This window comes from Sapajus apella, unplaced genomic scaffold (assembly GCF_009761245.1).
Source record: "Sapajus apella isolate SASKATOON/1434 unplaced genomic scaffold, GSC_monkey_1.0 scaffold119, whole genome shotgun sequence".
Classification (NCBI taxonomy): Eukaryota; Metazoa; Chordata; class Mammalia; order Primates; family Cebidae; genus Sapajus; species Sapajus apella.
The window spans coordinates 2,141,964-2,156,552 of NW_022437059.1; the positions used below are offsets into that span (position 1 = coordinate 2,141,964).

General features: G+C 48.5%; 1 protein-coding gene and 1 pseudogene across 4 annotated transcripts in view; both read left to right on the forward strand.

Annotated features, from left to right (window-relative positions):
• KIRREL1 (kirre like nephrin family adhesion molecule 1) overlaps positions 1-5,794 on the forward strand; it is a 108,728-nt gene extending 102,934 nt beyond the window's left edge. For 2 of the 3 annotated variants that reach the window (XM_032260737.1, XM_032260739.1), the window contains exon 15: positions 210-2,903. In XM_032260737.1, the coding sequence (XP_032116628.1) occupies positions 210-686 (477 nt within the window). In that variant the 3' untranslated portion in view covers positions 687-2,903. Of the gene's footprint in view, positions 1-209 lie in introns of all 3 variants that reach the window. The other variant, XM_032260738.1, reaches the window with a different exon arrangement.
• LOC116538372 lies at positions 2,062-2,903 on the forward strand (annotated as a pseudogene). Its single transcript, XR_004263622.1, has one exon. The product of XR_004263622.1 is annotated as an uncharacterized LOC116538372 (transcript).
• Positions 5,795-14,589: the final 8,795 nt, after the last annotated feature.

The window sequence follows — 14,589 nt, forward strand, 5'->3', positions numbered from 1 at the left end:
GGACAGTGGGTCTCCGAGGGCCCGCAGCGGGGAAGCGAGGACAGACTTGGGGAGGAGTGGTTGGGAGGGTTTTTGAAGGAGCAGAGGAGGTGGAATACTAGATGGGGACATGGGGAGAGCTGGAGGAGGAGGCCCAGAAGGCCATGGTGAGACTTGATCACCACCCAAGAGGGCACACCGCCTCCATCCTCTTCTCTCATTGCCCCCAGGACCCCACCAATGGCTACTACAACGTGCGTGCCCACGAAGACCGCCCATCTTCCAGGGCAGTGCTCTATGCTGACTATCGTGCCCCTGGCCCTGCCCGCTTCGACGGCCGCCCCTCATCCCGTCTCTCCCACTCCAGCGGCTATGCCCAGCTCAACACCTACAGCCGGGCCCCTGCCTCTGACTACGGCCCCGAGCCCACACCCCCTGGCCCTGCGGCCCCCGCTGGTACCGACACAACCAGCCAGCTGTCCTACGAGAACTATGAGAAGTTCAACTCCCATCCCTTCCCTGGGGCAGCTGGGTACCCCACCTACCGACTGGGCTACCCCCAGGCCCCACCCTCTGGCCTGGAGCGGACCCCATATGAGGCGTATGATCCCATTGGCAAGTACGCCACGGCCACTCGATTCTCCTACACCTCCCAGCACTCGGACTACGGCCAGCGATTCCAGCAGCGCATGCAGACTCATGTGTAGGGGCCAGAGCCTGGCTGGGGCATCTCTGCGGGGCAGAGGAGAAGGCTTTCACAGCTGTTCCCTGATATTCAGGGGCGTTGCTCATTGCTCCCTTCTCGGACCAGCCTTCCTCCTCCCACCGTGGCAGGTGGGGAGCAGGTCTCCCAGAAACACCCCGTCCCGAGGATGGTGCTCTGTGCATGCCCCAGCCTCCTGGGCCTGCCCTTCCCTCTTCTTCGGGAGGATGTGTCTCTTCTGACCTGCACTCTTGCCTGACCCCTGAATGGGTACAGGGAAAGTGAAGGTTGGGGAGAGCAGAGGGGGCACTTTTTAGCATTCCCTTTCTATCCCACCCCTCTGATCTCCTGTAAGTGGAAATGGGGGTATCCAGGGGTGGGCAGACTTTGGCCTAGGGACATGAAGTATGGGAGCGGGTGGCGGCGGCACAGATGAGTGGAAACAGGAGAGGCTGGCCTGTCCCTCTGCTGTCTTACTCGTGCCCTGGGTGCATCTCTCCTTCCTCAGGATACTGCAGAAGGGAGCTTGGATTTATTTTCGCTCTTGTCTACAGAACAGCCGTAGCACTGCATTCAAATCCAGCCTTCATTCAGTTGGGATCAAAATGCCAGTCACCTTGGCTGCCCACTGTGGACATCTGTCTGTCAGCATGCAGAGGGATCCAGGAATCCCCGGCAGCACTGCCCGCTTTCCTTCTCCTATGTTGGGCCAGCCAGCTGAGTCAGGGTCCCGGTGGAGAAAGAAAGATGAGGACCACGTCCTGATGGACTAGAGACCACTGTGTGCCACACAGCAGTTTCCAGAACCAACACTAGAGGGAGCCACCCAAGCCTCTTCCCCCGCCATCTGCCCCACTTCCTGGCTTTAACGCTTGAGCTGGTTTAGGGAATGGTGAGGTAGGGATGGGGGTACTGTAGGAGGAAACGAAAAACAATGAAAACCTCATTTGGAAAGAAAAGCTGTAGGGATTCCCCCACCTAAATACAAGTCCCAGTGGAAAGAAAAGGTGGTACCTATTCTTCTCCATGGGGTTCCTAACACCTTCCATTACTCTCAGCCTCCAAGCACTTTGAATCCATTTTATACATTCAGGTTGCCAGACCTGTCACGCAGTGGGCCAGGATAGGGTTAGGAGGGGCCTGGCCCTCGGGCTCTACTCTCCTACCCTAGGGCCCATCAGTTGATTGGAGGCCACCTTCCAGAGGGTGTGAGAGAGACAGGTCTTGGTTTTTTAAGTGTCTTTTTTTTTTTTTTTCCTTGGACCAATCAGATTCCTTCTTCCACTTTCAGTGCCTTGAGTGTTAAGCTTTGGATGACCGACCCTACGTGGGCGGCTGTGCAGGGAGTGGATACTTGTGAGCCTCAGACACACTGTTAAGTGTTACGGTGTTAGGGGAGAGATGGGTGAGGGGACCTGGAGAGGTAAGGGGCCTGGAAATGTCCCTGATGGAGAACTTGTGCTGACCAGGAGAAGGTGGCGCGGAAGGGCACCAGGCATTCCACCGGCCATTTCTCCTCCATGTGCACGCACATCCAACATACACCTTCCACGTGACCGCTTCTCAGCTGCCACCTTCTGACCAAAGAGAACAGGCCCTCCAAGGAGAACCTGTACCCCTGCCCCAGCCTCACCTTCCTAGGAAGCAGTGTCTGGAGTCAGCCGTTTCCCGCCCCTCCAACTGCATGTCCAGCCCAGTGGGAGGCAGGGCCTCTGGTGCAATTCCCAAAGCATTCCTTGCCCTTTCTCCATGGTCACCATTCATAACTCATGTTCGCATTAATGGGTTACACGCTTATCAGCTACAGGCCATTACCACCCTTACGGATGAGTCTGGTGGGTGACATTCCTGGCCAGTCCCTTGCTAGTAAGGAACAGGTAGTACCCAAGAAGCAAGTCGCTCTAGCTCTAGCCTCACAGGAAGCCTCTGTATCCTCCTCCATTTCAGCAGAGAAAACTCCTGTGAAATGGGCCCTACCTTGGGCATTGACAGGCTGCCAGCTGTGTTCCACCCCTGGAGGCTGACACCTTTCAATAGAGACCTTTTATGAGAGCTCAGTGAGAAGGTCTATCAAGAAATGCAGATTCCCGTACAGACAAGTTCATGCGAATTTCTATTATTTTCACAAAACCCAGAAGCTATGGGTAACCCAAAGACTTAAAGTCTAAAGATGGTGGTGTTTTAAACATGAGTATTCCAAAAAAAATCATTTTTGGTTTGAGTTTGGCTAGATTCTCTTATATATCCATTTTTGGCTTAAGTGTTATTTTCATTCTACTGAAATGATGGAGGGACAGGCTTACGGTCACTAGGTAATTGAGCTAAAGGTGCAGGGAGAATTGTTGAGAAAGGAAGCCTAGTTTTCAGAAGCCCGACAGAGCTCCTTCACTGTTCTGTGCTCCTTAACACATCAACTGGAGCCTCTTGGGTGTCAGGCAAGCACCCTGGAAGGCACAGGGAAGTATCAGGTAGTCTCTGCCCTCTGTCACTTACATGTTGGTGGTGATCAGAATCTGAATTGGAACCTGCCTGGTGGGCCCAGTGGAATAGCTTTTCTGGGGAGTGGAAGGTATCCTTGATCACAGAGCTTTGCTGTCGAATCCTGGAGTCCTGCAACATGGTGATGCCTCAGTAGTTGCTGATGCTGATCACATCTGATGGCTTGCTTTGGTGGGAAGAGCAAGGAGACCCAGGACCCAGACCCAAAGCTGCCAAGGTTAGATCTCAGCCTAACTCTTTGTTCATTGACCCCAGTTTTTCTGGCCTGCAAAATGAGGGGGGAGGGTTGTATACATCTAAAGCTATTCTGTTTTTGCTATGCCCATTGGGTGGAGGGGTAAGGGTGGGACTGCCCATTGCTGGCAAGAAACTGGGAGCAGTAGCAAGCATGGTGAGGGCTGGGGAGCTGGTCGGGGTGGGAGTTCTCTCCTGTTCGAAGAAGCTTTCACCACGGACTTCATTATCTTGTCAGAAGTGTTGTGAATTAGTTTCCCCCAGGGACCCCTTTATCCCAAACAGCAACATAAAACACACCCTAAGCCTCAGAGTAAAATTGATTTGGGGTTATCCTTTGGCCATTGGGTCATCTGTGCTGCTCCCTACTCATTTCTGATGGGTTTGCAAAGGTGTCTTTTGCCAGGTCAGGCCACAGTGAGTTTCCTGTACTATGTGCCTAGGTTTCAGGCAGGCACTGCTTCTGTAGGGGACATGGGAGCAGCCTTCCTCCACCCCGATACTTGGCAGCATTCCTCTGGGCCAGGGTCAGCTTGTTCCTCTTACCAAACAGGTGAAGCCTGCAGTCCAAGCTGCCTGGAGCCAGAGGTCAGGGAGTAAGCACAGCTGCCCCCCTGAGGAGCAGTAGCTTGCAAGGGGAGCTGGGAGAGGAAAAGGGGCACAATGGCATTGGCATACATTCTGGATCTTGAAGGGGATCTTGTGATTTTGGCTGAGCCATGGTCGCTCCCCTCATGAAGGGCCCACCCTATATCCTAAATTCTGCATCCTTCAAAGTCCAGCCACAGAGTTTGCATGAAGCAAAAAGCCTAATAAGTGAGAAAGGAAAGAGGCCAGGGATGGGAGCAGTGCCGTGCTCTCCTAAATGAATGGAAACGTTAGTATGAGCACCCTGTCTTCAGGCAGCGTGCTCTCTCCTTATCCCAGCAGGGCGACTATCCTCTTAACTCGGAGGGGAGCTCTATCTGCTTTCAAAACGGAGCACGTTGCGCTGGAGTTTCCTGCCCTCGTGCCCTCTCGTTAACCTGTCAGGAGCCACAGTCCCAGGCTCCGTAAAACAGAATCGGTTTCTCAGTAAACTTGGCCCGTGTTCATAGTAATGTTCTGCCATTTGGGTTTGAAGAAAACCGCGTTAAAGCCGAGACCCCCTTTGGAGCGAACTGCCTTGTTCCTTGTTGCGTGGAAGGTTCTGTCCTCGCAGCTAAACTCCAGTTCCTCCCCAAGCACCCTGGCCTCAAAATCCTGGCTTCCCCACCAAGTCAGTGCTGTCTGACCTGAGCCAGGCCGCCACTTGGTGCCTCTACAGGCCACTGTGCATGTTGAGAATCACTGAAAAGGAGTAGTGAGCTCCTGACCCTGGTGAGGCCATAATGAACACTAAAGTGCAAAGACCAAGGGATGTAATTGAAAGGCAATTTATATTTTTGTGAAGACACTATAAAATTAGCATTCCCATTCCCTTGGCTGCCTCCTATCCCCGCTATGGTATTTCATCTCCTCTCCTCAAGGCCAGACTTTGTGAAAGGCGTTGGCTCACCTTTGTCGGCGTGGTGCTGGCACTTACCTCTGGGCTGGTGGAGAGGACTGAGAGATGTGAGGTTTGGTAGGTAGGGGGTGGGTGTGGGAGGTAGGGGGGAATCCCGTTTTCTTGCATCACTGTGAGGGAGCTCCAGGCCCTGTCCCTGGAGAAATACTTGCTGCGCAGAAGTCACAGGCCATACTGGGCAGTTCTGGTACAAACCTGCCCTTAAAAATAATAACAATAATAATAATAACCCCATCTGCATAGAACTATCACTCATTCCTGCCAGTCTGCTGTCCCTACCCTGGTTTTTTGCTGGCCCCAACCACTGGCCTTGTTGAGTACTGATGGGCCCTGGGCTCTTCTGTTTGCTTCTGGAGCTCTTCAGATGCTGCTCCCCTGAGAATACTCTAACTCTGCGGAGGGAGCAGCCAAATTCCCAATCCGATAGAAGTCCACACAATCTTGTTAGCAACAGTGACCCAGAAAATTTTGCTGCGTCCAGTTTCACCAGAAGAGGCCCAGGGCTCCCTGTGGTCACATTTTCTACCCAGCCATTCTTGGGATTACAACCTCCGTTTCTAGCTCCAGTTGAATTTTCTCCACCCACACCCCAGAAATAAACGGATCCATGATGATAATTAAGAGAAGAGAAAAAAAAGATATTATTTTTGTTAGGACAAACCATCGTAGATTTTTAGCAATGTGTATCTGTGTGTCCCTCACACCTTTTCCTATTCTGCCTTTTTTTTTCCTTTTTTTTAAAATATTATGTGCTATATTTTTAGTCTCAAACACACTATATATTATATATATTTAATTTTTTATATATATAAATATAAATGTTTTAAAAAGTACCATGTTTTGTGTTATTTAATGCATTAACAGGTAGTGACTTAAAAGCCTATCTGGCTTTGGGCGATAGTCCTGATTTGGGCTAAAAAACAGGTTTGGATTGAGATTGCAGAAACAATGTTTGTGTCACCTCCAGGCTGTGGTGCGCATGCTCTAGTTTGCTACTTGTGCAGAACCCCGAGGCCAGTTACGGCAGTTCAGAGACAAACAGCTGGAGGCTCCAGCGTTTGGAACACAGCATCCAAATGTTCTGTGCCAGATCCCATTATGGGAATGGGAAACGGCGAGACTTTTGAATCTGAGATGCAGATCCCAAAGGAATTGGGACAGGCAGGTGTGTGAGAACGGCTGGTTTTGTTTATTTAAAATGCTGTGGTTTGGGTAAAAAGCAAAGTTACCAGGTCTCCAACCTTTTGAACCTGTAGTGAAGCAGAATGAGAAAAACAGATGTTACAGCAATGCACACACACAGAGGCCATCCTGCTGAGAAACTCTTAATTCCGAGTTGGGTTCCCAAGGGTTTCACTTTGCTCTTTCTCAGGAGTGTTTGCAGATACCTGAAATTGCTTCCAGATAATGTTTTGTTTTATTTTGTTTTGGAGTTCTGTTTTATTGTAGAGACAGGGTCTCACTGTGCTGCCCAGGCTGGTCTCGAACTCCTGGGCTCAAGTAATCCACCCACCTCGGCCTCTGGAATCGCAGGGATTACAGGAGTGATCCACTGCGCTTGGCCCAGATAATGTTTTTTAAGCTATAAGTCATTAGAGAAGGCCGGGCGCGGTGGCTCACGCCTGTAATCCTAGCACTTTGGGAGGCCGAGCCTGGCCATCATGGTGAAACCCCATCTTAGAAAAAAAAAATCGTAGCCAGGCGCGGTGGCTCACGCCTGTAATCCCAGCACTTTGGGAGGCCGAGGCGGGTGGATCACGAGGTCAAGAGATCGAGACCATCCTGGTCAACATGGTGAAACCCCGTCTCTACTAAAAATACAAAAAATTAGCTGGGCATGGTGGCATGTGCCTGTAATCCCAACTACTCAGGAGGCTGAGGCAGAAGAATTGCCTGAACCCAGGAGGCGGAGGTTGCGGTGAGCCGAGATCGCGCCATTGCACTCCAGCCTGGGTAACAAGAGCGAAACTCCGTCTCAAAAAAAAAAAAAAAAAAAAAAAAGAAGAAGAAAAAAATCGTTAGAGAAATAGGGTTTATTGTTTTCTTCATCCAGTCACCAACCAAGCAAGCTCAAGACAGTTTACAGTAGCCTTTTTTTTTTTTTTTGTATACACGGGGCATTCAACGTAGGAAGATAGGATGTAAGAGCTGAAAAATACTTTAGAAATAATGCAGCCCACTTCAGAGGGGTAGAACTCAGAGCACTGGAGCTGCAGCTGAGGGAGGGTGCACGGCGCCATGGGGCCTGGGGTTTGCAGGCATGTAGCCAAGACCAAGAACCTATAGGTAGCCCCAGGTGAATCCAACCTGGATGGGAATGAGAGGCCAAGGTGCAGGGTAAGTTTGGAGGCTGCGGCCGGGTGCAGTGGCTCAAGCCTGTAATCCCAGCACTTTGGGAGGCCGAGGTGGGCCGATCACAAGGTCAAGAGATCGAGACCATCCTGGCTAACATGGTGAAACCCCGTCTCTACTAAAAACACAAAAATTAGCTGGGCATGGTGGCGTGTGCCTGTAGTCCCAGCTACTTGGGAAGCTGAGGCAGGAGAATTGCTTGAACCTGGGAGGCGGAGGTTGCAGTGAGCCGAGATTGTGCCACTGCAGTCCAGCCTGGCGCCTGGTGACAAAGTGAGACTCTGTCTCAAAAAAAAAAAAAAAAATTGGAGGCTGCATTGAGGTAAGTTGCACTGGCATAAGTAAAAATGGCACTGACAGAATACAGAAGCAAACAGAAAAGAGTAGGGAAAAATGAAAAAAACCAGGAAAGAAAGCAAAGCTGTGCAAACGTGCAGGCACAGGTGAATACTATTAGGCCAAGCGCTGTTGGGTGGGGCGCTTCCTGTGTTATGTGTCCGCCTGGGATACAGTTATTCATCTCTGCGTCCCCAGAGCCCAGCACGGGGCCAGCAGGTTCTTTGGGACAAGTCTGTATAGGGCACTACATAAGGCTCCAAAGACGTACACTTACTCTCGGCCACAAGAAAGGCCACAGGACCTTGTCCCTGTGTATTAGGGGCTCTCCTGCAATGAGAGCCCCAGCCCCTCTAAGACACCTCCAGCCTGAGGATAAGTACTAATGACACGACCCCTTTACCATTTGGCTCTGCAAAGTTTTAAATGCCACCCTCTCCTTTGGAAGCTTTTGCTTCATCACAGGAGCTATTGGCCCAGACATAAACATGCTCCTGTCTGCCTTCCACACCAACATGTGAGTTCAAATTTCTCCATGACATGACCCCACATGGTTCAGCCCTCCCTTTCACTTACCCTACATTTCAACACAGTTCAATGGAATTATGCCTTGTGTGTGATATGCCCCTGCCCTTTCCTCCCTCTGTGCTTTGGTCCAAGCTCTTTTCTCTGCCTGGAGTTCCCATGTCCCTTCACTTTCCCATTTCTAAGTTTTACTTATCTTCAGGGCCCAGCCCCAAAAGCTGTCTCCTCCAGGAAGCCTTGCCTGACTCATTACTCACCTTCTCTTCCTCCTGGGAAGTCCCATGGGTTAGCTATTATCTCGCTGATCTCATCTCATTTATAGCCGTCTGCTTTGATAACAGGATTTTGTGTATGACACATTAGCACTTTGCTCCTCAAAGAAGGTCACTTAAAGGCAGAGAATATGTATCATTTATTTCAGTATCCATCATCCAGCAGAGTGCACGTAGTTTCTCAGCATGTGCTGGAGGAATGCAGGTATGGAGGGAAGAAAAGAGGGAGCAGAAGCAAACCCATAAACACAATGCATAAGAGGAATTTAACCTAGAGGAGTTCATGCTTGATGAAGTAGTACAGCATGGTGATTAAAAGCATGGACGTTCACATCAGTCTACCAAGCCAACAGACATGGCCAGTACTTACTCTTATTAAATTCTTCCTTTCTGAGTTCCCTGGCTGATGGACAAGGCCAAGCTGCCTATAAACAGAAGTGGCATGTCACTTCCAGACCAAAGCATTTAATTGCTAGTGTGAGACCCTCCAGCCTTGTCTTCCTCTGCCCAAGTGACAGGAGCCCATTTATTCCAAATGGTATGGCTTTGGAATGGTGGAACCTGTCTGCCTGTGTCCCGGAGTGACTATGTGAAGCAGAGCCCTTTAGCCAACTCATGGTGAATATGTAGTTTGAGGGAGAAATGAATCTCTGTTAAGATACTGAAATTTTGTGGTCGGCTGTTACTGCAACACAGTATATCCTATCCTGATTAGTAGAGACAGTGCTAAAATCCTGCCTTCAGCATTTGCTCCTTGGGTAAGCTACTTTACCTCTCTGCATCTGTCTTTTCTCCTCTGTGAAGCAGACTAGTAATAGAAACTATCCCATAGAAAATGCTTAGCAGAGTTCCCAGCAAGTGAACGCCCAGTAAAGGTTAGCTTTTATTGGCCTAGAGAAAGGGGAGCAGTGGGCATCTGTCCCTTTCCCTCTAAGGAAGAGGCATCAGGAAAGATGTCTACATTTGCCCAAGCTTATGGAAACACCAAGGACTTTAGAATGAGAAGATGTAGCTTAAAATCCCAGCAAAGCCTCTCGTAACTGCGATGCGTGGCAGGTCAGCACACCTTTTTGAGCTACCATTTCTTTATCTTTAAAATGTTGTAAACACTCAATGAGATGACATAGACAAAACCCTTTTGTAAACTGCTAAATGCTATTGCAATGTGAGTTGATTACTCTGGTCTATTAACTCTCTGAAGCATCTCACCCCCGCCCCCTTCCCACTCTCTGTAGCACCCTGTGCCACACACCTCGCTGTCGCAAACACAACATGAACGCCGCTCTGGCAGTGACCTGATATTAGGAGAATGTGCCCATCCAGCTGGGCGTGATAGAGCCCATCTTGGCAGCCCCCACGGTTCTAAAACCAAAAAACCAGCTCTTTGTAAAGGAGGATCCTGGGGGAGGAGAAAGATCACTTCATTCGCACTCACTTTCCCATTTCCTTTACTCATTGTAATTAGCTACACAGAGGCAACCTCCCGGGGAGAGCAGAGCCATCAGCTCCCAGAATGGAACCAGGGAGCTTTGTCTTTCTGTTCCTCTCCACATAATACTGCTCTCTTGGTGGTCGCTATGCAAACACATCCTGCATTCATTTGCAAACTGGGAAATATTTCATATTTTGAGGATCAGATTAATGTTCCACCTCCCCAAAAGGGACACTGGTTGGGACTTCTATTCGAACAGTATCCTGTCAGCACTGCTATCAAAGGGTCTGGCTCCCAGAGTCACGTGGCCACCTGAGGGATGAGCATAAACCTTGCTCTTCTCAGAGCCTCTCTGATCTCCTCACTAAAATAGACGCTTCACTGTGGATAATAGAATCTCAAAAATTGAAGGCACCTCTGGGGTCATCTGGTCCTATTACGGACCCAAAGGAGAAGCCCCAATTCAGCTTCAGAGACAAACGAGCTTGGCATCAAGACCATCAGGGGACCAGAAAGCCAGGTGACTCTTTATGGGGTCTGGACTTTGGGATCTCAATGCCTGATTCCCCCAAGCTTCTGCAGCCACCAACTCTGTGCCTCCGGGGAAATCATTTGCTTTCTCTGGGCCTTGGCTTTCTCATCCATAAAAATCTTTCATTCAGGCCGGGCACGGTGGCTCACACCTGTAATCCAAGCACTTTGGAGGCCAAGGCAGGTGAATCACCTGAGGTCGGGAGTTCAAGACCAGCCTGGCCATCATGGTGAAACCCCATCTTAAAAAAAAAAAAAAATCTTTCATTCATGCAAAAGATATTTAATGAACATTTTCCATGTGTCTGAAACTATACCAAAACCTGGGATACAGCAGGAAACTAAACAATGTCCCTGCTTCCACGGAACTGTGCACCTAAAAGGAAGAAGCTGAGGCAAAATTGATACACATGGAGAGTTTATTTGGGCCAAGTGTGAGGATGGCAACCCGGGAGCATAGACTTAAGTTGCCCCGAATACACATTCCAGTTAGCAGCACTTACAAGTGGATTTTTAAAGGCAAAAAAAAAAAAAAAAAAAAAAAGGCGGGGGGCGGTGGGACAGGGAGTGGACTGCTACAAAGTTGTCAGGAATTCTTGGTTTACAGAAATAACACTGGCTATACATTGTTAAACTATAGGGTGTGGGTTACAGTGTCCTGTGTGGCATTATTAAGTTAATTTATAGCCACTTGTGGCAAAAGTAAGCAGTTTCAAGAGAGGAATACATAGTTCAGAGGGAGGAGTGAGGCGTGATTGTGATCTCTTTTCATTTCTCTCTGGGTCTGATCATTAAAAGGACTTGCATTCCTCAAATGAAAGTTATTTTCTCAGAACTTACACTGCAATGATGGGACATAGACGATGAACAAACAAATGGATGTCAGAGAGGAGTCAGGAGGGACACAGGGCTGGGTAGAGTGGGTTACTGGGAAGAGAGATGTGCTATTTATGTTGGATGGTCAAAGAGAGTGTTCAGGACAAAAGGACAGGGAGGCTGGGCTTACATCCTGGGAAAGAATATACTAGTCTGAGGGAGCAGCACCTGCAAAGACCCTGAGGCAGAAATGAGTTAGAGAGTCAAGGGCCAGCAAGGAGTGTGGCTGGGGGCAGCAGTATGAGCAGGGGAGGGTGGTGAGAAATCCCGAGAAGGGTGAGATGGAGCAGAGCCTGTGAGGACAGCAGGCCGTTGACAGGGCTTTGGAAATGACTGTGAGACGAGAGCACGTAGTAAATCAAGCCATATGAACTGTTTCTGTAGGTCAGAAATGGGTGAGCAGCAGCAGTTTTATACGGTTCAACCTAATACATGTAAACGTACAGTACTGTTGATTTATTATTACCACCTTTAAAACACAGGCCTCTCGATTATGTTGGCAGGGTTAATTGAAAGGCATGTCTTCCTCCTGTTGAGGCTGAGCAGGCCTCTTTATGATTTTCACCCACTGGCTGTAGCTCTGCCGTCAGGACAGTGCTGTCTGGGGAGGCTGCCACCTCCCTCTCCCTCTCCAAGCCGTTCCTTTGATATTGAAATGCAGTTGTCATGATGTCGTGTCTCTTCTAAGAGGTTTCTTTTCTCAGTTAAATATTTCCGATTCTTCAAATCCTTTCGCTTAGGATATGTTTTCGGATTCTTCTTGTGCTAACCCTTTCTCCTGGGTGAGTTCTGAACACACGTTAAGAAATTCAGCATCTTCCACTTCACCCTACTAGTCTGAGGGAGAGTTCCCCATCTGAACCCATTAAGATTCTCTATGTTCCTTTGCCTCCTATTCTTCAGTAAATATAGACACTGAATTCTGGCTTTTGCCCAGGAAAGAGTGGTGTTCCCTTCACCACCCAAAGATCCTAATACCCATCCCCTCCACTGAAGTTGGAAATGGTACCAGATTATCAGGCAGAAATCCCAGGGAGATGAAATAAGAGGGGTTCCCAGATCCAGCAGCTCAGCTATGGTCATGCCAGACACTACAACCTACATTCTCTGGGGATGTCCCGAAACTTAATATGCTCTATGCAGTGGGCTATTTATAATTAAAAAAAAAATTTTTTTTTGAGACAGAATCTCACTCTTTCACCAGGAGCCAGGTTGGAGTGCAATGGTGCGATCTCGGCTCACTGCAACCTCCGCCTCCCAGGTTCAAGCAATTCTCCTGCCTCAGCTTCCCAAGTAGCTGGGACTACAGGCGCACGCCACCATGCCCAGCTAATTTTTGTATTTTTAGTACAGACGGGGTTTCACCGTGTTAGCCAGGATGGTCTCGATCTCTTGACCTCATGATCCGCCCGCCTCGGCCTCCCAGAGTTCTGGGATTACAGGCGTGAGCCACCGTGCCCCGCTCCTTATAATTTTTTAACAACATGGGTAGCATCACAATAACCCAGATCCTTTCTGCTTTCAGAATCTAGATCTGTTTTCTTTTTGGTTTTTGAATCAAAACATGAGTTCTAGTCTAAACTCCACTTATTAGCCATTTGACTTTGGACAAGTTACTGGAACTTTCTGAGTCTTAGCTTTCTTATCCATAAAATGATAATAATGACACTACCACAGTAGCAGAAGGAGGACCTAGCACAGCTGGGTACTGAGCATGTATCCCAAAGCTACCACTGTATAAGGCCTCCATTGCTATCCCCAAGTCCAAGGGCCCCTCAGCTTTTCCTTGACTCCTGCAGTGGCTAAGTGGTCTCTGCTTCTAGTTTTTGTGCCCCAGGGGTCTGTTCACAGCGGGGCATTGGTAGCAATCCCCTACCTATTCTTAGTTCCATTATCGATACTAAAAATCATTAGATTTTGTCTTAGTCTGTTTGATCCTGCTATAACAAAATACCAGAAGCTGGGTGTCTTATAAACAATATAAATTATTTCTCACAGTTCTGGAGGCTGCAAAGTCCAAGACACTGATGGCAGCATCAGTGTCTGTTGAGGGCCCATTTCCTAGTTCATAGATGGCGCCTTCTTGCTGTGTTCTCACATGGTAGAAGGCACATGCAGCGCTATATTAGGGCCTCTTATAAGAGCACTAATCCTACCCATGAGGACTCCAACCTCATGACCTAATCACCTCCCAAAAGGCCTCTCCTAATACCATCACCTTGCGGGTTAGGACTTCAACAGAGAAACTGGGGGGGACACAGGCATTCAAACCATAGAAGACTTTAACAACAATAAAATACAACCTTTTTGTATGACAACAGAGTAATCCTTTTAAAATGTAAATCATATCACATCACTCTTCTGCTTTAGCCCGTACGGCTTCCCATCCCACTCAGAATAAAATCCATGCTTCTTTCGTGTCCTACAAGCCTTACCTTGGCTGTCCCCTGCCCACCGTCTCTCCATTCTAACTTTGTCACTTGACACTCTAGCTTCACTGACCTGGATGTTTGTGACATTCTATTATGGGATAAAATTCCAAACCCTCTTATGGAGATGCTCAGGATGGGGGCTTGCAATCGAGAAGGAGTTAATATTTTGTAAGTGAGCGAGGCACTTTCATGTATGTGATTACATGCAGTTTTCAGAATAATGGGCCTCTGAAGTTAGACTTTACAGGGAATTCCCCTATCCTTCATCCCCAGTACCCAGGAGCCAGCTAGAAGAAAAGCTCAGCAAATAAACCTGAGAGGCTTCCAGCCTCAGGGCCCCTGAAGCTCCAGCTTTCTCCCCCTAATAACCTAAAGGGCTATTAACAGTTTCTTCACTTATTAAAACAATTTTTTTTTTTGCAGCCTGTCCCTTAGGTGTTGGCTACATGCCACACACACAAAAAGCCTGAAGCCCCAGATCCTTCTTTTAAAAGGACAGACCCTCTTCAGGGTATGAAAAGAAAAACAGACTTCATTGCTGATCAGTCTCTTTCTGATGGGAGGACACAGACCCCCACTTCTGGGCACAAGTTTCTCTGGCATTTAAAATCTTCAGGGGGGTAAAGGACCTTAAAGGCAAGTGTAGAACCACTAGGATTTTGGTAGGTTAAAGAGATAAAACAAAAACTAGTATTCATGTTTAGGCCAATGGGCTGATTAAGCATGTCTAATTCAGGTGTCTGGGGTCCATCAATAGCACTAAAGCACTCTCAGGGCAGGGAAACACCTGCCTGTCTTTTTATCTTTAAAAAATTGGGGGTTTGAAATTTAAAGTAAAGGACTAGAATTGCTTTTTTTTTTTTTTTTTTTTT